Raw genomic sequence first — 23,380 nt, 5'->3', positions numbered from 1 at the left:
TGAGAAACACACTTCCTTAAAAAGCTACTGGATTGCTCTCTTCCTACAGAAAGGCCACTGTGCACCTTGATGCTGCCTTACCAAAGAAGAGCAGGCTCTCATTGTACATACCTGGTGGCATATATGGCTTTTGGTCTCCTAACAATCACTTTTAGACAAACCTCCTCACTTAAATCTCGTGATTCCCAGTAATAGTCCATTTGAGGAAGCAGACCTTCATTTCTCCAGAGAAAAACTGCACTTTACTTACACCTCATGTGCTATTCACATGGACACACTTCAGTACCCAAGTTTCATTTGGATACCAGGATGATCACAAGGAGGACAAGTCTGAGCAGGATATTTACCCCTGCACAGCTAGTCATCATCAAGGCTGATTAGGGTGAGCTGCATTAGCAGTTTACTTCACGAAATTTCAAGATAAAATTAGGCAAAACCTAATTTTTAGTACTAAGCAACAAACTCTGGAAGCAATTCTCTTAAAAGCAGCAAGACATTGAAAATGTACTGCCTTTTCAGAATGCAATACAACACCTGCAAATATAAAAGGAACAAACAGTTTCAAAAAGGAAAACAGTAGTGTGCTACATAATTTAAGTGGGTAAATATGCACTATTACACAGGAAATAAGCCTGTAATTATTGGGAGGTCACTTTCTAAGGCAATTGTGTTTCAGAAGTCGTAAGACTTTCTGCATGCTATGTCCTCTTGAAAATCCAAGCAAACCATTTTAGAAGTTTAGTGTGAAAGTGCATATGCCTTCCTTGAAGAAAGCACCTGACCTAAAGAAAAACATTGCCTTTCCACTCTCTGCCTCTTCTTAGGTGGTCTAAACTCAGGTACCATTCTGCTGTGAAAGTTTCTGACATAACTGCATTAAGAAAGACAAAAATACTTGCCATGGATTTTCTGAGCTTCTGGGTCATCAGCACTGATGGCAATTATCTTCCAATCTGTCTCTCCTTCATCAACAAGAGCTAAAACACCCAAGACCTTCACCTGAACAATCTCACCAGAAGAACGAATCTGAAACAGAACATAATGCAACAAAGTTTGGAAAACAACACACAGAATTTCTTTTACTTTAAAAAAAAAAAAAACAGTTTTTTGACCAGCAGGCTGCAACAGAATTTCAAGATAGATCTGCAAACCCAGTATACATATCTTCAGTATTTCTAGCCTTCCCCCTACCATTACTATTCTCCAATACTCAATTCTCCAGACAGCATTTATTTAAGTAAACAAGAAGCTAATTTTTTTCCCTTCCCTTCTACCCTAGGTCCCTCACACTTTCTTGGTCTTCCCTCCAAACTGCAAGTCAGAAGTGTCTCATACTAATTTTTTAACTTTTCTGTCTCTTGACCCTCTACTTTCTGAACTCAGGGTCCTAATTTCTATCTTTCTATTCCTTCCTCTGAACTCCAATATACCCATATAAACCACAAAGCAGTCCCCTAGAAATACCAACACAGCAATTTTTGCATTTTCTTTGGAACCTTCTCCCTACCAGCTAATATTTCCTCTTTAACTCTTTCTGGATCCTTTGAAATAGATCTTTAGGTTTCTTACCCTAAATAAAGCCACTTTCACTGAGGTCACCAATTAAATTTCCCCTTACCTATATATCCTGAGATCCCTCTTTCAAACTCATCCATTTCATAACCCCATTTTTGATACACAGCATTGCTCCATTCTTTGCTACCTCTAGATATGTAGAATTTTAGATAGTTAGAATTTTATTTCAGTGAGCTAAACCTTTCCCTTATACCTACTAATGGTGTTTGCTGCACCTCTTTTTCATCCATCCACTCCATGACTCAGAACTCTGCAAGACTGTAGCAGGTTCCTCCAGTCTTCTCTATAAAAGGGGATCTACTTCTGTTTTGCACCCATGAGTAAACTCAAACCTACTGCCTTTGTGGGTCTGACTTTGTAATTCTAATGTGCATGATGCTGTCATATTTCCTCATCTTTCAGCAGCCTATTCCCAGCCCAATACTGCTAACAGGGAAAAAAGAAATAAATCTTCTCCCTCCCCAAAAATCTTAACCCTCACTTCCTTCACCCAAAATTTACTGTCCAGCTACATAACTTCAGGATGTTGTTCTTTTATTTTCCCTTCTAACTAGTACAAAGACTTTATCAAATCCTACTTTCCTCCCTCCTTTTCAAAAATCCATTTCCTTACCTGTTCTCTCCTTAAATCCTCTATTGATAATGTTAGGGACTGACAAAAGTAACACATTTTTTTCCTGCTTTCTGTCTGACCTTGTCTTTCAAAAGTTGCTACCAAATTATTAAGTTAACCTTGATAAATTAAATTAATTGTGATAAATACAAACCTTTGAACCTATTTCACAAACGTCAATAGGATCATTATCCCCACAACATCCTGTAATGTTATCCGTATGGTTTGGATCTTCCCAGGTCTGCCAGGGGAAAGAGAACTATCAGTTACCAGCTGAACTGCAACTCATCCTACCACTAAATTACAGAGATTAGCAAAAGCAATAATAAAAACACCAGCTTTCTGAGAACAGGTTTGCTCAATGGGAGGAGAAAAAATAAACAGCCAGTGGACTGACACTGAGTAACTCATACTCAGGACAAGTGACATGAGGATTACTGAGGACATACTTTGCCTGTGTCAATGACTCAACAGATACACTTTACCCAATTGCAGTGATTAAGGCATCAGAGGACCCTGAATATGGATTTTTCTAGTTACTAGTGATAGTGGGATCAAGCTAGGACATCTCACAATTTTTATTACACTTGTTAAATACCATGACATTAACATAAGTTGTTTTGTAAAACATCTAAGCTTCAAGCTAACCACACTCCTACACATAAAATTTGTCAGCAGCCAATAAGCTTTTTAAAGATTTTAGATTTAGGTATGAAGTACTTCTGAGTATTTTGAGACATGTACATTTTAAAGGAGAGCTAAGAGTTTAACAACAAAGAAGCAATTTTAAACTCCTGCTCTGAGTACTGCACAAGCAAGGAACCCTAGCCAAGTCAGTATAACTTAATTACTACGCAAGTACTTGTTTTTACTTTTTTTTACTGTTTTTACTGGTGATGAACGACTAGCTCATTCTACAGTTGAGAAGCTTTTCTGTTAAGAATTTTGAGTCCGATTAAATGTTGTTGAAAAGATTATAGAATTTTTTTTTCCAAGTAGCTATACTGCTAACTCAGGCCGCCCATGATCATAATTCCACCTCAAACTTGTTCTTAAGAACTTGACTAATATGGGAAGGCAAAATCATGAAAATATTATGCTTAGGTGTTTAGGTAGCAGAATCATTACTAAAAAACTGCTGAAGTGGAATCAAAAGAGAATTTAAACTCAAAGTCCAACCTATGACTGAAGACCACCTCATCAACTAAACCATGGCACTGAGTGCCACATCCAGTCTTTTTTTAAACACCTCCAGGGACAGTAACTCCACCACCTCCCTGGGCAGCCCATTCCAATGTCCAATTAGTCTCTCTGCAAAAATTGTTGTAACGTCTAGCCTAAACTTCTCCTGGTATGGCTTAAGACTGTGTCCTCTCATCCTTCCAAAGTGCTTTTTATTTAGGGCTGGATTATACCAGTACTTCTCTTCTGCCCAGTCACACCTCTCCACATCTAGGTTAGAAGGAAGGAATAGTATTGTTCTCTGAACAGCACAGCAACTTCTGCTATGATAGCAAATAGTCTAATATAGTAAAAAATAAAAATGACAATTATGTTCAGCCCTCCCCAGCTCACCAGGTAACAAGAGATGCCAAACATTTCTCCTGAGGAAAGTATTCTAAGTCCAAAATAATGCACTTCATACAGGAAAATATTCACATTTTCAAGAAATTCTGCCTTTACATTAAGGAACATAGGAATTTCAAATCATTAAATGGAATTGCTGGTTTTCAACTATATCTACTTGAAAACTTTGTTGACACTGCTGACTGGACAAGATCTTCACTGCAGTATTTGAGCACCTGCCTAGAATCTCCTCTCCAGGGATCAAACAAGCAGATTTTTGGGACTCAACTTTCATTTCTTATACAGTTAAGTGCAAGGAAAATAAATTACTCTTTTCAAGTTCCATCATGTTCTTCAGTACTAATTGAAGTCTAATGTGTTATCCATAGAAATTAAAAAAGTTCAAAACTTTTATTTATGCTCAAAATTTCAGCCATTAGTTGAGCTTTTTCAAGGCTCAACGTTTTGAATGTGTCATGATCAGTAGAGTCTCACAGTTCAGAGAAAAGTTAAGGAAGGCCACTGAAGTTTAATCTAAAAACGAACAGCCCTTGTGTTCCTCTTTGTTAAAGATATTAAGAAATCCCAATTAAAATTTAAGCTGCAGTACATGAAAATCCTAAATGAGTTTTTAAATAAATGCCTTGTTTAAGAAAGGTCTACCTGACAAAGTATTCTTGAACGGCAGACCATGACAATTCTGTCACTACAGTACAGAGATACAGACTAAAGATTTGAGATTTCTTGATCATTCAAATCCTTCCTGAAAACATAGCTCATATTTACTCCCATACCCAAATTCTGATCAAAATTTATGGACACAATCAAGTTCAACATAAAAAAACCCTGATTTACAAATGTATCAAAGAGAATCACCCCTCTTGCAGCTGATTTGCATTCAGGCATTATCCAAGATTTACAAGGCAATTTACACAGAAGACAAAAAACTTTCACCATTATAACAAAAATGTTACCTGTGGGAGGGCACCATAATTCCATATATAACCCTTGTGAGGAAAGATATTTGCCACATATCGAAGCTTGCCTTTCTTTGTATCATGTTTAATGGGATTCAATGGCTCCTCAGTGGCAATCTAAGTAGATAGTGAAAAAAAAAAGGGGGGGGGGGGGGGGGGGGGGGGCAGGGAGAGGGAGAATGTTAAAATGGAAAGTAATTCATTCCATACCCAACCAGTAAGAAAGATCTATCTGGAAGCACATGCTTGTGGTTTGAGGATTATTAGAAGTATGACAACCTCACTCTGAATCTCAAGGGTCATATTCAAAAACCAGCTTATTAAGGTATTAAATAATGCTGTAAAGTATGCAAGAAAAAAATGAATCTAGAAGAGAAAGTAATAAATTTCTAAGGAGACTGTCATGGTCAAACATAAAAACTGAAAAGAACTTAAGTCAGAAGCCCTTGCACTTTATAGTACAAGTTCAACAGACACGCAAATGGTGGCACAACATATTCCAACAACAGGGGCTATGACACCCACAGAGGAAATGTTTCATGTCCTTGCCCTGACACCCACAGAGGAAATATTTCATGTCCTTGCCCTGTGCTCCTTGGTCTCCAATTGCAAACACCCCTTCCCTCCATCACCTCTCAGCATACAAATGCTTTTATCACAAGCACAAGTTCCTCATAGTCACCAAATGCCAACTTAATGCAGATTTGGAACAAGCTACCATTTGAAGAGGACATTCTTATTCCTAAAGAAGCACTGACAGAAGACCTGAACTACAGCTGAACAGTAACATCCTCCCCCAAAGCCCATACACAAACCACACACATATCGCCACTGCCTGAGTTACCCACCACAGCTAATTCACACTGTAACCGCCCTTTGACACTCCACACCACAGTCCAGCCCATATTAGCTTGGCTCTAGCTTACAAACACTCCTCTGAGTGGCAAAACATTTGTTATAGGCTCAAGTGATTACACTCAAGTGGTGCATAGCTTCCCAGCATAAGCACACAGCCCTCAGTCCATACTCATTTTCTATCCCTGTCCTTTACCTGAAGCACTGTCACTGAAGCCATCCCAAAGGAATGCCACTGTTTTTGAACCACATCAACCTGTCAATAGTATATACTCATTCCAAAAGTAAACGCTCCCCAAGAGCCAAGATGAAAGTTCACATATTTCTGGCTTCACACTGGATTCCACCTCCTTCTGGTCATAACCTAACAGTAAAGGTCTCAAATATGCCAGCTAGGACACTGACAGAAGCGGAGCTCCACAATGCTTTTTGTTCACAGAAACTAAGCCAGAGGAGTAAATGAGAGCAACAAGGGAAGAAGAACAGAAATATAACAAGGTGATGAGCAGAGTATCTGTTGCAGGAAAGGTAACAGTGGGTAATATTCATCCTAATGCAAGGCTTAATGTCCTACAGTCGCCATTGCATGTGAGGAGAGATCAGCAGACGAGATCTGGTAATAGCAGCTTACCATGGTCTGAACTGAAGGACTGCCAGGACACAATGGCAAGGCAAGATGACTACCTTAATGACTGATGCAGTAAATTTTAAGGATATTAAAAGTTAAATATTAGGGAACCACATCTAGTCTCCTCCATCAAACCCAGAAAGTCTAAAATCAATGACTTCTAAACCTAACAAGACAAACTTTTATACCCTTGACATAATGTGCTGAAAGAAGCAGAGGGAGAGCAATCTGAGGTTAAGGCAGAGTTCAAGTAGCATTGTCAAAGGGATCCTCTGCAAAAGAGAACTCAGCTGCTACAATAAATCATGAGCTTAAAATAAAGGGTAAATATCTGAGGTAACCCTACTTGAAGAGTAACAGCTGTGATGGCAAACAGTTCTATCATCAGGGAAAAGAGAAAAAAAAAAAATCTCAAGTAACAGGCTAAGAAGGTTCTTTGGTATTATTTTCAATAACTAAAAGAGTTAGCAGCTCAACCACAAACTTCCTTAAACGCATCTGGGAAGCACCCCTAAAATTAATACAAAGGTTCAGGAAGACAGGACATATCCTGGTGAGATCTGTTGTTTCACAAACACTACAGATGCTTTTACCACTTGTAAAATATCTCCCTGCAGGAGTTCATACTTTCAGTCAGTGAAGTCCCCAAATGTTGGGTTTTTTTTGTTCATAAGGAAATGCTCTTTTAGTTGCAACTCCATTTGTCAGGATTTTGTCTAGCACACCATACAGTGGAAATGATGAATTAAATCATCTGAGTGGAATGCTCCATAAGGAAGCAAGAGTTAGTCAAAATGCTGGAAAGCATCCTAAAAGCCAGTACTCCAGGACTCTGCTACAGATATGCTATGCTTTGCAGAGGACTGTCAAGAAGCAGTGCCCACCTCTTTTTCCTGTTTCCACCAAGAAAACAATTAGAAGCTCAACACTTTTTATAACTGCAAGAAAAGCGCATGCAACACTACAAACCAATTTTTTAACAGAGAGCATTTTAATGTGCAAAGAGCAATCCAAACTGTGATTAAATTCTGCCTACTGGAAGCCACTGCATTGTTGTAACTTCTACAAATACCTATATAATCAAGGTATTTTCCTTAATTACCTCCATTTTTGCATTAGTCCACCGAGGCACTTCTACAACCATATTAAACAGGACCTAAAACAAAAAAATAGTGACAGAACTGAAAATAAATTCCATTTGGCAATTAGTATTTTACAGTAACACAAATTCTCTCCTGTGCATTCAGCAGAAAACATACATCACATTCTTCTGTTACAGCTGCTTTTATTTGTATGGTTCCTTTAGTTCAACCTCCATGGTTCATCCTTTCCCCACATCACCCCTTTAAGAATATGGACAACAACAAGCAATGGAAATACATCTGATGTTTTTTGTTCCCATGTCAATATTACCTTTCACAAAATGTTCAAATGTCCATGGAATGGTTTGCCATGAGGCAGTGGTTCAATCTACTAGTCAAAGAGGATTAAATGTTTCTATAGGACAGAGTTAGCTTCCCTTAGGCAATTGAAAGGAGAATGTTTTGGGTTTTTTCCCCCAAAGGATTTATTCTTTCAGGTCCTCCTCTTTTGCCTTACTATTTTTTTAAAATCTCATGCAAATGACACTTCTGATTCTCAGTCAAGTCTGGTTCAAGTGAGCTGATAGTAATCCAAAAGTGATGGCAGAGGCAGGACATGGACACAGACACCTTACATTTGTGTTAGCCCTCTTCCTAACAGAAACAAAGTCAAAGTTGTTTAAGAAAGCGGTGTGAGAGGGAAAAAAAACAATCAACATGTAAACTTCCATGTTTTTAAAAGAAAAATAAGCAGTCTACACCTTCTTACCAACGAGGTTAAAGCAACATTTTTCCAAAGATAAAAATTCTGTGTAACTTCCATAAGATCTCTTCTTATGAAGCTGAGTTAAGCACTACCAAGGAGTAGACTGTTATTGAACTGGGTAACTAGAACAAAACATCAAGCAAGGTCTACAACCTGTTTTAAACTACTACAATAGCCCCAAAATATCACATTGCCTGGGACATCTCTTCACAAGATGATGAAGGAAATCTCACACTGGTATTAGCAATCCCAACAGGTCAGGAAAGACAAAATATATTTTTGAAGAAATTTGTAAGAAAGAAGTATAAAATTAAACCAAGTGAAGATTTGCACTGACTCTTTAACTACACCACAATTAAGGCTCCAGTGACCCCTTAAATATTTGTATTTCTGCTCATTGTACCCTGAAGGTGAACAAATACCATTACCAAGGTCAATGTCACAGTCTGATTAAAGTAATTCAAATGGTTCTATAACCACCTCCTCCCAAACATGGAATGTGGAAAGGAAGAAAGTAAAGGGAAATCCCAACTGTCATTCAGCATTTCTAGTATGAGATCACAAGGTAAGTACAACATTGACAGCCAATTCCCAATAAATGTAAACTATATTTGCCATGCATAAGTACTGTGCCCATACTGCAATCAGTGGCATGTCACATGGACTCAATCACTTTCCCAGTCAAGTCGTGACCAAAAAAAATAAAAAAATAAAAGTTTCACGTAATTCTCAATTTCATAAAAAATATCTTATGTATATAAGAACAGTTGAAACAAAAGTAAAGACAGCTCAAAAATGTCAACACTGAGCAAGCAGATAAAACAAAGCAACATACATGCATGAGCAGGTAAGAGAAGGGTTGGAAGAGAATCAAATAAAGTCTGCACATCCATCTGGGAAACACTTGGAAAACGAAAAATGCACAGTATGAAAGCCAGTGCTGACAAGAAACTCTTAGGGAACTGCCAAGCAGGTCAAATAATTGTTCTGACTGGTAGCTACAGGCAGAAAACTTAAAACTACTAAAATTATACAGGATGTCTTCCCCTCCACCACAGTCCTTTATTTTTGTTGTTCAGATGCCTTATGCTTTCCTGACCATGTCGAATGCAGAGGTTTCTGCAGCAGCCTCTGTGCTTGGTTTTAAGCTTTTAATTAATCAGCAGTTAGTCCAGGTCTTCTTCACCAAATCAACAGTTGAGGCTGGACTACACTGGACTGAAGTTCATGCAATGCTGCTCTCAAGAACATAATAAAACCACATGGATTCAACTCAGCTTGAAGACCAGGCCCTCATAATTTGTGGTATCAGTCAAACGTGAACTGTCAAGAGTCTTAAATGTGACGGCCTGACAGATTCATTTGTATGCAAAAAAAATCCCCAAAAGTACTCTCTCTAATGCTAAGCTGCCACAAGCATTTACAAAAGATTAATGACTTCATTCAGTGTTTACATTTAAAAATAAAAAGTTTATTTATAGGGCAATCAAATTTTCACAGTGGTGAGACTAGATTCACTCGTGTGGAAAGGAGAGCGCATACTATGTATTTTGACAGATTGAAAGAGGACTAGACTACCTGGTTTTTTAGGATTTATTTTCCTCCTCTTTCCTATCTTGTTTTCCTTCTTCACTAAGTATTACACAGAAATGTTTCCACTCTTTTTCCAAGACCAAGCACCTATTCTTTCTAACCACTTGAAAGTTGTCCCCAGTCCCTTGCTGAAAACTGTTCCTGCCTCAGCTGAAAACAGAAATGTAAGTGTCAGACACCACCTGTCTTCACAGATTACCATCTGCATGTGTCATTCAGTGGTTAGTTCTGGCTGGTGAATGCATCTGGTAATTGGCATTTTTATCTTAAATCAGTAAAATTAAAAATTTCACCTCACCAATCCCTTATATATGCACTTCTACTCCCTGTAGCAATGGCAAGACTGTTCCAACAGCCCATCTGACACATCATCAAATCACAGAAAAAAGATCTCTCATTGAACAAAAACCATTGTTTGCAAAGTTTACCATTTAACTGCCATAGTACAACAGCAGTCAACTGCCCTGTCTGTGAGATCACTGCAGTCCAGATTTAACCCAGCTCTGGAAGTGCCTCATGTAGAAGGGACTCCATGAGCGCCGACTGTGCAACAGGCCAGAAAGAGGAGTTCCTCCAGGCAACCTCATGTCAACTCTGCTGGCTGACAGTTTCCTCAGGACAGTATTCCTGGAGCATGCAAGAAGAGGAGGAAACAGTGTCTTAGATTCAGAAAAAGGGACAGAATCCACCTGCTAGGGAAAGGGAGCTGAAGAGCCCAGCAGGACACTCAACCCAGGGTATTGTGTAGCTTGTTTGACTTCAGGTCAACGTGAACAAAAGACAGATATTTGTACTTACACTCTATTATACCTTGAAGAGGTAATGGGGGCTGGGGAGGTGTGAAATCTACTTGCTCAACACAGGGAATTCTAAAGTACATTTCCTAATTCCTACAACTGCATAAGAAAATCAGCAGAAAATTACTTCAGTAGGAAAAACCAGTATATCTAAGTGATACCCTTCATTTCCTAAGAACTACACCCTCAGTAGATTACATGGGAACTCAGGTAGGATGTAACTGTTTGCTTTATTGGGGTGTTGTCTTTAACACTTCTTGGCACCTCACTGCATTCCATTTCAGCCGACCATCATTTTCAATGTATCATGATATGGTTTTTTCTGAGACAAGAAAAAATGTCTCTCTTTCACACAGAAAACAGAAACAGTTTTGGGTTTTGAGATTAAAAAACCACAGAAAGATAAAAAAACCCTAAAAATACTTCAGCATATTTGTGTAGCAAGTGTTGAGAAAAGCAAGGAAAATATAGACTGTTGTATCCAGATAATCTGTTTGTCATCATTCTCCCCTCTAAGACTAATTACCAAAAAAAAACAACTAGTTCTGGATTTACAGACTCTTACAGAAAATAACTTGTTTTGATCTGGGGTTGATCTTGGAAACCTGAGTATCAGAAGGAAAAAAAAAATCCATGACCTTTCTAATGCTTATCTTTCTGGACTGCCCTATATCCCTCTCAAAACCATTTTTTTCCCTTACCTAACTTTCCCTTTCTTGTTCAACCAGCTTCTTTCCCAGTCATTCCAAGCTCCTCATTTCATACACTCGAGGGAAGGGTTTGAATAGGTATCATTTTGCTCAAGGGTTGCAACACTTAATGCTCATCTTTGAAGGTTCAGATAATTTGAAGCAGACATGGAGTAACCCAAATAGAGTGCAAATTTGCTATCATCATACATAACAAGAGATATGCTAAAGTTTACAGTTACTTTGGTAGTTTTTATAGTAGAATGCTTAAAAAAATCTAAAAGCACTAGAGGCAGCATTTGGGGGCTGCTGACTTTGTCACAGAGAAGTTTTGAGTCCAGAAAGAAAGAAGAAAAAACAGCTACCACTTCCTCTTTTTTTTTCTGTCTGCTCATTTGCAATCTGGCAAGGATTCTCATCAGCCATCAACTGAACATGGCAGCATGCACCTGAGGACTAACAAGAATGAAAATCATAAGCAGCAATCTAGCAGTAGTGTGAACAAAGGGTGATGTTTAAAAGGAAGAAAGAAAACAGAAGAAAAAAGGGGAGAAAAAAAGGAGAAGCTAAATATGGACTGTCATGAAATATATCCAGAAATAAATGGAGTGGGACTTCCTTATAAAATGAGTAGCCATGTTATAAGCGTTCCCAATATAACACTTGCTATAAGGTATTTGCCAACTAAAACAAGAAACCAATTGCCAACAACATCTGGACACCAAAGAGAGAGTGGAACTTCTCCAGTATAAATTAACATGCCACACAGCAAAAGAGGAATGCAATGTCCAGCATAAATGCAGAGTGCTTGCAGTCTCCTCACAGTGTACTTCCCTCCTGTTATACTGGAAAGGGAATCATGAACACTATGTAGGTACAAGTAGGTTTTACACACAGGAATCTCACTGGTGTCAGGCATGTTCTCTGATAAACTAGTTATGGGACACGTTCACCTGCAAACTTCGCAGTGTACAACCCTGACATGGAAAAATATGAAACACCGGCTTTCTCAAGTTTAAGGAACAATTTGTGTGAAGTTAAGCTGGATCAAATCATTGATGTAACTTTCTCATTAAATCAACAGTACTCTGGTTATACTTCAACTGGACTGATAAGTGAAGATTACTGGTGCTCTCAGCATTTGTTCATCTGTAGCAACACAAAGCAAGGCTGCATCTAATAGACACATCCATAGCAAAAGTCTGGGCAAGTTCAAACATCAGGGTAAAAGATTCACTAATAACCTAAAATTTGGAACACAAATCCCTGACCACATAATGGGCACACTGTAGCCCAAGTTATATATACTGAAAAACTGTCTAACATCACCAAGGACAGTTACAGACACCGTATTTAAAGCAGAATACAAAATCAGCACAAAGTGTGCACCTGTTTGGCATGGAAAATGACAGTTTCTCCTTTCTTATGAAGTATACAAACTTCACCAAATGACATCTCTGACACCAGTTTTGAACACTGCTGGAAGCACAAATCAGATCAGCAGAAAAAGCTGCACTATCAGATCACCTATGCAGGCTTCATGACCACTCTGATGACCCCTTAAATCTCACCCGACTAGTTAATTTATTAGAAGTTTTTGGCTCACAGAAGCATCTCAGCTGAAGTCCACAAAGGCATCCCAGCACTGTGCAATACACATAGGATGGAACAAAACAAAAGCTGTCTTGTTCTTCTTTATATTTTTTTTTCAAATGCTCTTGTGAATGTCTGCAAGTTAGAGGACTATAATCTCTACATGCTCGGACAGACTCCTTACCAGGGCCAAAATATGAAACACTGGATTTCAAGAACACCTGGGTCCTCTGAATGACACAACATGTGAATATTTCTCCAAAGATATACAATGACAAGTAGATTAAAAACCCTTTCACTACAGCAGGGAACAACATGTCACATTTGCCTTGAAAAGAAAATGATGACCTCTTCAAACCTTCTTCCTGCCAGACACAGAAGACCATATTCAACAATCAGGCTCTGACAGTTTTGACTGTAACCCTAGTGGAAACATCCGCTTTTCCAGACAGAGATGTGAAATTTTTGAAACCTGTCACAAAGATTTACTTGGGCAGGAGTGGATTCCAAGTGCTTGCAATGCTTAAGGCAATGCAGGGGTTCAGACTGCAAGCTGCTAATAATTTCAACACTGGAGCTGAATATTACTTCTTTCAGCATAGTTTCTACCTCAAAGTAACTTCTTTCTTGTCCTCAAACAGCCAAAAACCATCTGCAAAAGCAAAAAGGTAAGTTGTCAGCAGTGTCTGCAGAGCTAAATTTAACTGAGATTTGGGAAGGTCTAAAATGTTACAAGAAACGGTTGAACTAGTGAAAACAGTTAATATAGAAACACGACAGTGTTTCCCTTAGAAACTACAAACTGAGACTGCAAAACAGCTGATGTAGACTTGTAGGTTGTGCATTCTCTATCCTACAAACATTGAAAGCTGAAACTCGCCTACTCTGAGACCTTCCTTTCTGGCAGTGGGAACACCAAGGACAATTTAAAGTAGATTAGACTGACTAAAGAGACTGCTAACTGACTAAATGATCTTCATTTTCCATAGCTAGACTGCTAGCTGATAAACACCAGCTCAGCATAATTTAACTCTTAAGAGGGCTTGCTCTTGTCCAGAGTAACCAATAACTGTCACCCTAAAAGTGTAAGTTTCAAATATGAGTTTCCAGGGCAAGAAGAACTATCACTTTTGAATTCTGGTCAGCTTCAGTGCAAGAATCAATTGAGTAATAGGTATCAGTAGCAGCCTCTGCATTCCTAGACAAGAGCAAGGAATCCAGGGCTTCAAAGGTTTTCTGAATCAGTACATGACCTTAAATTCCTCATTTTCCCTTTATTCCCTGATTAAGCTATGCTCTCCCTGCATATAAGCACACAAGGATGTGTCTCTCATCAGGCAAGGTGAGGAGAGCTGCTGAAGAGCCCAGCTTAAGAAGAAACTGCTTTACTGAACACAAAGATCCCCCTGTTTTCTCTGAAGCCTTGAGAAGGCTGACCTGGAACAGAGGCTAGACAGAGTTAAGAATAAAGTAGGTATTTATTAAAATGCCGTAAAGGATAGACCTTGGGCAGTACAAGAACCTGGCTAAGGCTACGTCCAAGATGGACCCGAAATGGTCACAAAATGTACGACCAGTCACGAGGTCTCACCTTCTTATAAGTTTTGGTCCATGTGTATATTTGGGTTAATTGTCTAATAACAGCTTCAGGTTATGAAGTCACATCCTTCTTGTTTTCTCTCTTCAGTCCACCATTGTTTATGCTTTTGGACCTGGAACCTGTAATGACTGTCTTTGGTATCAAGCTTTGTCTACCTACTCTGCGAAGAGTTCACTTAACAGCTAATAGGAAGCTCAAAACTACACATGGAGACAGCACAGAAACAGAGAAATATGAAAGCTAAAACTCAAGGCATCATTTCTCTCATTCCCAAATCCCAAAGATCATGATGAAAAAGGTGTTCTCTCACTTCACCATCTAAGTAAAGACCAAGGATGTTTGGGAAGCTTACAGCCTGCACATCTGTTTGTCTAATTGTATCAAAAGCCTGCTAGGACTGAAAAGCACATTTGCCTTTGCTCATTTTCTGTAGTTCTATTAAACCACAGTCCAGAGCTGTCTCACAGCAGGAATAAGAGCTGCTCAGCCTCACTGGTATTTTGCCCCCCATTCCACAGGTTACTAGAAACATGGTTTTCAACAAGTTACCACACTTCCCACAGCACAGACAAATGCAGTTTTGAAGAGTTTCAGATGCTGCATGAAATGTCTTTGCACTGGTCAGTACTTATAAGCAGCTAAGACACATAACACTTGACTTGCCAGCAAGAGCTGTAAATAAGAATTGATGTTGCAAGACAATGATTTTTGATAAAAGTTTACTAGCACATATTCTTCCTCTTGAATAATTCCTCTTTCAGGCATGATTCTACATCTACTAAACAGTACCTAAATGAGCATTAAGCTACAGGAAATCTAAAAAAGCATTATTTAGGCATTGTAGCCTAAATGAATCACAGAGTAAATGGAGAGGAAACACACAGTGCAGGATTGTGTGGGGACTCCTGTACAGCACAAGAACCAGTGCACCACACACTGGCTGCAAAACTATGAGAACCCAGACAGTTGGGACAGTTCTTTCACATTGAGTGGGTAGCTACAGTTTTGTAACATGACTGGCCAAACAGATAGGAGAAGATAAGGATTGGGACACATACCCGCCCACCCACATATCATGGCCTTAAAGCATAGTTGGACTCATTTTTTTTCTATAACATTCTTTTACTAAGTTCTAGATGGGCCTATGCCAGGCAAAGCACAGCAAAAAATGTTGCATTTCGGAAAGGACACTTGCAACAAATGCTGTTTCACAGAAAAAGCCTGAGCAGGTCTTCCAAGCTTTCTAGGCTTCTATTAGCCTTAACTTCAGTGCTAGACAATACTGAACCATTAGCAAATGTGTTTTTTCTCCCTTTGTGCTTCCCAGCTGAGTACAGAAAGCAACATAACCCCAATTAAAAAGCAGATACTCAGTATAATTTATGCCCTAGCATACTTAGGATTTCTGAAGTTCTGTATATAAACCAAAGATTATCCACAGTCAGAGCATAATGAATATTTCATTAAGGGAGGTTTTATTGCAAATGTTTCTGAACGCAATAGCAAAAAAAGATAACACATCTACACTGCAAGAGTCATAACAAACCTTTGAAAGACTGGCATAAGTGTTTGCCTTTGAGAACATCTTGATGAATAAAGGAATTCTGACTCTTCTGGTCCATTCAAAAAAGAGAATATTAAATCCCTTTAAGTCTTCTCCTAAAAGACTTGCATTTGAAGATGTGTCAACTATATTCAGTGAGAGCAAGTTCACTTTGCAGAAAAGTGATGTTGGGAGGAAACAGAAGAAATAGTTGGAAAAAAAAAACAAAACAAAACAAAAAAAAACTTAACAGTACCTCAGATCCAGTAGTCTTTGACCTCTTTGCAGGAATTTCTTTATCCTATAGGGAAAGAGTGAAGTAAAGAAGCATATAAAAAACACTAGAGAACAACACTACATTCACATAAACACAGGCAACAGTACTTTGCAATGCAATTGAAGCATCCCTTTGTGAGCACAAAGGTCTAAATTATAACTTTTAAAAGTAAGTACAGTTCTGTTTCATTGTGAAAGTCTAACCTTTGAGACATTAACAAAGGAAGATAAAAAAATGTACAAGAACACATCCACTTTACCCCTGCTACTAAGAAATTTAAGCAGCAATTTAGATCTGTACTCAACTGATTAAAAACAGTCATCCTTCTGTACAGTTGAAGAAGACAAAAACCAATCCAAAATAAACAAAACCAGTACGAAAAATGAGGCTGGATTTATCCATCATAAAGTCTGCAAATTTTACACACAGGCATGGAAAGATTCTAACATACAACTCCTTACATTATCCTCTTGCAAACAAGGCTTTAACCATGACTTCCCTTCTTGCCCACCCATCAGGCCCTATATCAGGTGGAATGCCATTTCCCCACTCACACATCAAAATCAAAGTCTCTCCACACTCAGCAGACATTGCTGTACTCTAACTTAACCTACTCATAAAACCACAGCCTGTAACTTACTCCTCCAAACTTTTAACTCTAGATGCAGGGACAGCAAGGCCTTCAGGGAACATGTGATGAAAATGCCCATTCCTTTTCTAGAAATAACAGACTGAACGTGGCATCTTAGTAATGACACTCTGAATGACCTGCCTCTCCCACTAACTGGCACTTGGGTCTGCTGATCAAAAAGGTGTCATTCAGATTTTTAGTCTCTCAGGTTTAATAAATCCAGAGATTGGTTCATCAGTTCAGAAGTCTCCATCTGAACACGTTCAAACTACTGACCTTTTGCACCACTCATATCACCCATAGAGACTCAACAACAAAACAAGAAAACGACTAAAACTCCCCCAGCCTGTTTGTGTCACAAGCACCCTGCGATAAGCAAACCTCAGCCTAAGCCAAAGACTGGCAGTTCTCCCATCAGTGGCAGACTAAACAGCCGTTTCATTATTGCTGTAATGAAACCCCAGGGAGGGTGGCTAACAAGACGTGACAGTGCTCAGCTGCACCTCGCGCACTGTGAATCTCCAAAGGTGTGATTACAACTTCTCTCCTGGGCATTGCTGTTGGCTTCCAATTCTAATGCTCCTTTTGGGAATTAAAGACATACACCATAAGTTATGCAAGAGTGTGCTGTACATCCACAACAAAGAAATGTACACTTCTAATGGCAGGTGTAGAAAAGTGCTATTTCAAAAAAAGTAACAGTAGAAAATTCATTCAAGCACACATAAGCACAAACCTAAACACAGACAATTATCACAAGATACAGTGAGGGTTCTCCTGCCCTCAAACACTTAGAGACACCTAGGCTTGTATACACATCAATCACTATGTTTCACTGCAAGTTACTAAACTTAGCAGAGAAAATTTGGTGTTGACATTGTGCCTGTATTACATAAGGCATCAGTCTGGGTTAGAGTTGTTCTTTCTAGCACTGTACATTTCTCTGTTGATTACCAAAAAACAAGCTTTTACAACCTGCACTTTTATCTAAAGAACACTAACAAAACTATGAGCATTTTGAAATTAATAGTGTTTCAAGGCATAAAAACATACCTCATTAGATCCAGCAAACAGGGGAATGTCATGGAATGGGGAAATATATTTACCATCTTCATTCTCTGAAAGACAAAATGAAGCAGCATTGCAAACTTTAAGAAATGGCATAAGATGTTGCTGTTGCTAAAATCTCATACGGTGGTGCAGAAATATATATATGCTATGATTATGCACCAGCTAAACTTTTTCTGAAGCTTAATTTCAAGTATGTACCTACATGGAGGACAAGGAATTTGATTGTTTTGGTGAGGATTCACAGTGAGCATAGTTATTGCTTTAGCATTCAACACTGTGCTTCTTTTCTACTTGGCAATACAAGCTATATAAGAATGAGAAGATTCTTTGATTCTTTTCTACTCCCTGGCCATATACAACCATTAACAAAAATAAAAACACCAAACCCAAAGGAGCCTCATTTCCATCAGTGGTAAGTAAATTAATCTGGGTTTCTAGCAATGTTGCCCCTGTGCATTGTATTTCTAATAAACTGAGTTTCATGAACACAAATCCCCCGATGTAACAGGCCAAAGTCTGATCAAGAGTAAGTGAGGGATGGGATAATTGTTCCAGGGCCTCGATATGAAACACCACACCTTGAAACCAGCAGAAATTTGTGCTAACTTAATCTGCACCTCAGCCTTGCTCCCACTCTGGAAAGAAACTAATTTCACTGGAGCATATGCTTAAGTTTTTCAAGTCCAAGTATCATATCAAAATAGTGCAAACACTAATTCAAATCCCATAGAATTTCTCCTCTGCTAGCACCCCTATTCGTAGTAAAGGAAAAAGCAGACAAGGCACCTCACTTAGCTGTGGACTTTTGACCACCTCAGCAAAGGAGAGTACATGGAGTTGATTTGCAATTCCTGGAAACCTCCCAGGTAGATGCTCCTCCCAAATAAAACAAGGTTTAGTGGTAGGCTGTTTATTCCCACCACATAAATTGATTTCTCTAGACTATCTCCTGCTCTGGCAGTCCCATGAATGCGCACAAGGGAGCTCTGGCAGCGCTGCCAGGCGGGCACACGCCGCCTCCGCTTCTCCCACACCGGCAGACGTCAGAGTTGACTGTAGGTCAACGGACCAGAAACGTACAAAGCCACTGCGATAGGACTGGCACACAAACAAGACAACACTGTTACGAAAATGCGTAATCCTGAACACGGCACACCCTCCGCTCTCGCTGGGTCTTGCGACGCCTCCTGGAGCACTGCCCGTGCCTTCGCACTGCCACTTTGCTGGCCCCGCTCGGGGCCGGAGCCCCACGTTTTGGATGCCAGCCTCCCGCCCCGGTGACGTGTCTGCTGGGAGGAAGGGCTGTCCTGGTCACAAGGGACAGGCCGGGCTGTCACACCACAGAGCCTCCCACGGCTGTCCCTTGGGGTGCCACGGGCCCCCGCGGCCAGGCCGCCACTACACGGCACCGCGGCGGTGCTTCGCCCCCGGCGTCCTCCGGGGCTGGGCAAGGGCACGGCTGGGCCGGGGCTGAGCAGGCCCAGCATCCCCTCCAAAAGCCGGGATGTCTACAGGATCCGCCCTCGCTCTCTACAAAAAACACTGCTGTCCCCCTGCAGCTGTGGGAAGGCTCGGGGGCGACACCTCAGCCAGCCCGAGGAGCCTCCGTGGGAGCGGGGAGCCACCGCCGCCACCTCTCCCCCTCCGTGCGCCCCGCGGGACGGGGAAGGAAGGGGTTTATGGAGCCCGGGGACAGCTACTTACTAAAGTAGAGGCGGTAATCGGGCGAGTTGGGCCGGCCCCGCTGTTCCGTGCTGTAGCGGGACATGGCGCCCAGGCGCCGCCACCCCCGCGCCGCCAGCAACAGCCGCGACAGCCCCGGCGGCGCCCGCATGATGGCGGCGGCCGCGCGCCGCCTTCCCTCCCCTTCCTGCGGCCGCCGCGCCGGCCCTGCCCCGCCTGCTGCGGCCCGGCCGGGCCCAGGGCAGCGCCGCGGGGCAACCGAGAGGCTTCGGGACTGCCCTGCCTCAAGGGACGGCTCCACCGGGTGGAAATTAACAGTAGCGAAAGGCAACCCCTCCTTGAGGCTGCAGGTGGCCCCGGAGGGAGACAGGCAAGCTTGGGCGGGTGGTTGCCCGGGGTAGCCAGGCTGAGGTGCTCACAGGCCACCGGCACTGCCAGAAGGGAGGATGCCAGGAGGATGGAGGAAGGCTCTTCTCGGTGTTGCTAAGGACTAGGACTTGAGGGAGTGGGCAGAAACCGACACACGGGAAGTTCCACCTGAACATGAGGAAGAACTTTACTGAGCAGGTGGCCGAGCACTGGAACAGATTGCCCAGAGAGGTGTGGAGTCTCTGTAAAAGGAGATACTCGAGAGCCATCTGGACACAATCGTGTGCCATGTGCTCTAGGCTGAACCTGCTTGAGCAGGGTGGTTGAACCAGATGAGCTGCTGCATACCCTTCCAACCTGACCCATTCTGTGATTCTGTAAAAAGCGTGAATGCAAAATTAGGGGTGATGGTACCAAGGGTTGCCATCCTTACCTGAAGCCCATGGCAGAATGAAGATCCTACCCTGCTGCTCCCTAGGGAGGGAAATGTTAGTTTCTTGGTGCACATTTTTATGTCACCCAAGCCCCTCTGTGTCTGCTCTGCTTATAGCTGGACTATTTGCCTGGGTTCCCAATCAGAGATAATTTTTTTATATTGAACCCTGCTGATACTTCAGTCAGATTCTGTATTCATCTTGTGTTGGTTTTAAAGCTTAATAGCTCCATGTTTGATCTGATTCCTTTGAATTCTCTTTTCATTGATCCTTGCAGATGATTACAAATGAATTTCCTCTGTCGATAAGGATGGAAGTTCTTGAAGCAGTGCTTCTCATTTGTGGATCTTTCAAAAATTCCCGAAAAGGGGCAAATACTGCTATTTGCATTTCATTGATGGAGAAACTGAGGCAGAATAACTTTTGTTGCATCATCACTCTTAAATCCCAAGCCAATGACCTTGGGTATTCATCTTGAAAGGTGATTTGAATTACCCTGAAAGATTTCTACAGGATAACTCCATGTTACCCTCATAATTTTATACATTATTTGGAATGTTATTGTGAATTATTTATTTGCAGCAGAAAGGTTAAGTCAGTATCTTCCTTCAGATTTTAACAGCTTATAACTACTTCTCGTTATTTGTCCCTTCTGCTACTTTGGTAGATCAAACTTCAAAAGAGTCAGGATTGTCTGCTCAGTGTGTGCAGCAAGGACACAGAATTACTTCACACTAGAGCAGGGGATTTTCATGATGACCACAACTGTTCCCCCATGTACTCCTCTGAAATGTGTCAGTTGGTGCTCTGGATCTTTGAAGGAGCTGTATTCTAGTGTGTGGATTCTCCATTACAAGAAGACTCTGGGGGGAAAAAACAAGCTATGGTCTCCTCTGATTTGTGTCACTGCTTGCTGTATTTGTGACAATAGATCCAGGAAAACAGAGAGGCAATTTTGCAGGGCCATTGCCCACTTTTGCAGAAGCAGTAAAATAGTACTTCATAGTACAAAATAGTTCTTCATATTTCACCAGAGAAGTTGACATCTGAGTTCAACAAATGCAAGGTTTTTAGGAGTAATCCCCTAAATTGAACATGTAGGGGTGAAATTCTTCATAGAATCATAAACCTGCAGGGAAGGGTCCTTAAAGATCTTGTAGTTACCCCCTGCCATGGACAGGAACACCTTTTACCAGACCAGGTTGCTCAGAACTCCATCCAGCCTGGCAATGAACACTTCCAAGGGATGGGGCATACACAGCTTCTCTGGGCAACCTGTTCCAGTGTCTCACCACTCTCACAGTAAAGAATTTCTTTGTCATATCTAATCCTAGACATACTCTCAGTCTGAAGCCATTTCCCCTTGTCTCATCACTACATACTCTTGTAAGAAGTGCCTCTCCATCTTTCTTCTAGGCTCCCCTCAGATACCAACAGGTCTCTAGTTCTAAATTTTTTGAGTTTGTCTAGAGGGCAAACAATCTGTTTTTCATGTGGAGTAATTAAAAAAAGAAAAATCTATATAACTTCTTTTTCTATTATTATAAAATTATTATATGCTTTCTTTGAGTTGGCCTGCTGCTGAAACAGAAAAGGTTAAAAGGAAACACGTGCCGTAGGCCTAGCATTCCGTCTCTGCTTAGTTCTGAGGAACCTGGATTTCATTTATGGAAGGTCAGACCCTTTGAAAATCACTTACTGAGAATACACACAGGATTTTTACACTTGCAAAACTGACAGATGGGTGTAAGGTTATTCTAGTAGAAGTCCAATTTATATTTATTTCCCTGTACAAGCTGGAAAGTGAAATACACTACAGTGGTCATGAGTCCCAGTAAGATGCACAAAGTCTGAGCACAGAGTTCTCCATTGCCTTGTGTTGTGAGCATGGCCTTACCTAAAACTCTCTCATCTGTAATGGGAAATCAGCTGTGAAGCACTTAAAATTTATGAAATATAAACAGTTTCTGTGCAGGTGCTGTTTAGATGCATAATTAAATGCCATCATGTTAACTAGCAAGGGTAGATGATACAGCAGAAAACCACCCTGAAACCCTGCTAATGCTACCACAGCAGAGAACATGATGTGTTAGTACTCCAAGGTATCCAAAATTATCCTAGTACTGCAGAAATATTAATGCTTTAAATAAGCTTGATTGTATTTTTCAGTATTGTGCATTATATTACACAGAATATGGTTGAAGTATGCCCAGTGCTCCTCAAGTCATATTCAGGTAAGACCAGCTCCCTGGTTGGAATAAATTCACCTACCATCCTTGAATCTTTGAAACAAAGGAATGTTTTGGTTCCAGTATTTACCTTGAGGAAATTCTCCAGAATTACCAAGTATTTTACTGTCGAGGGATTTTTTCACATTCATTCCCAAGCATTTTGCATCTAGCTCCTTGTGTGTCATTCTAATTGGGCCAGCAAATGGCACTTACATGACTGATCCCATTCGTCGACCTTGTAATAGCTCCCACGGAAAAACAATGAAAATATTGCTATTTATTTCAATGGAATTAGAGCCAGCTCCTTAAGACTTAAGTAGAACTTACATGGTGCTTAGGTTTTATGCTTGCCCTCTGCACAGGGGTGAATCTCATTCCAGCAAAATGCCACTGGAGTATAGCAAAAACTCAGCAGTAATATAACCATCTAAGCCTGAAGGACGTCCTTATTTTAAAAGTTTGTACTCTGCAGTGCACATTTACATTGATTTTACGTAATTTTATATATACACACATAAATATTTAAAAATTAATGTTTTTCCCATTAAAATACTGTGCAAATTAAATGCATAAAATATTTTCTATATTAAAATTTAAGGAAACCCATCCTCCTGAATGAAAATAATTCTCATCTTTTTATCTAATAAAGCTTTGAAGAATTTCATTAGTACAACTATGTGCTATTTCAGTGCGTTTGCTCTTGACTGGTGATCACATCATTATCATTAAATTTTGCTGTAATAGAAGTTCTATCTCCGTGGCTTATAAGACAGTTAATCTAAAGGAATCAATTCCTGCCAGCTTTTT

General features: G+C 40.4%; 2 protein-coding genes across 2 annotated transcripts in view; one reads left to right on the top strand and one right to left on the bottom strand.

Annotated features, from left to right (window-relative positions):
* Positions 1-19,729, bottom strand: part of PPA2 (inorganic pyrophosphatase 2) — a 35,072-nt gene extending 15,343 nt beyond the window's left edge. Inside the window, exons 1-7 of the mRNA XM_086888317.1 lie at positions 19,561-19,729; positions 17,839-17,903; positions 16,134-16,178; positions 7,317-7,370; positions 4,729-4,848; positions 2,343-2,429; positions 900-1,026 (exon numbers count right to left, since the gene is read on the bottom strand). Of these exons, the coding sequence (XP_086744443.1) occupies positions 900-1,026; positions 2,343-2,429; positions 4,729-4,848; positions 7,317-7,370; positions 16,134-16,178; positions 17,839-17,903; positions 19,561-19,690 (628 nt within the window). The 5' untranslated portion in view covers positions 19,691-19,729. The remainder of the gene's footprint in view (positions 1-899; positions 1,027-2,342; positions 2,430-4,728; positions 4,849-7,316; positions 7,371-16,133; positions 16,179-17,838; positions 17,904-19,560) is intronic.
* ARHGEF38 (Rho guanine nucleotide exchange factor 38) overlaps positions 19,691-23,380 on the top strand; it is a 50,780-nt gene continuing 47,090 nt past the window's right edge. The window contains exon 1 of the mRNA XM_086888300.1: positions 19,691-19,909. The gene's annotated coding sequence lies outside the window, so the exon portion shown is untranslated. The remainder of the gene's footprint in view (positions 19,910-23,380) is intronic.

Source organism: Cyanistes caeruleus, chromosome 5 (assembly GCF_971803275.1).
Source record: "Cyanistes caeruleus chromosome 5, bCyaCae1.hap1.1, whole genome shotgun sequence".
Taxonomy (NCBI): domain Eukaryota; kingdom Metazoa; phylum Chordata; class Aves; order Passeriformes; family Paridae; genus Cyanistes; species Cyanistes caeruleus.
Note: the sequence above shows the minus strand (reverse complement) of the source record. Positions and strands in the feature narration are given on the sequence as shown.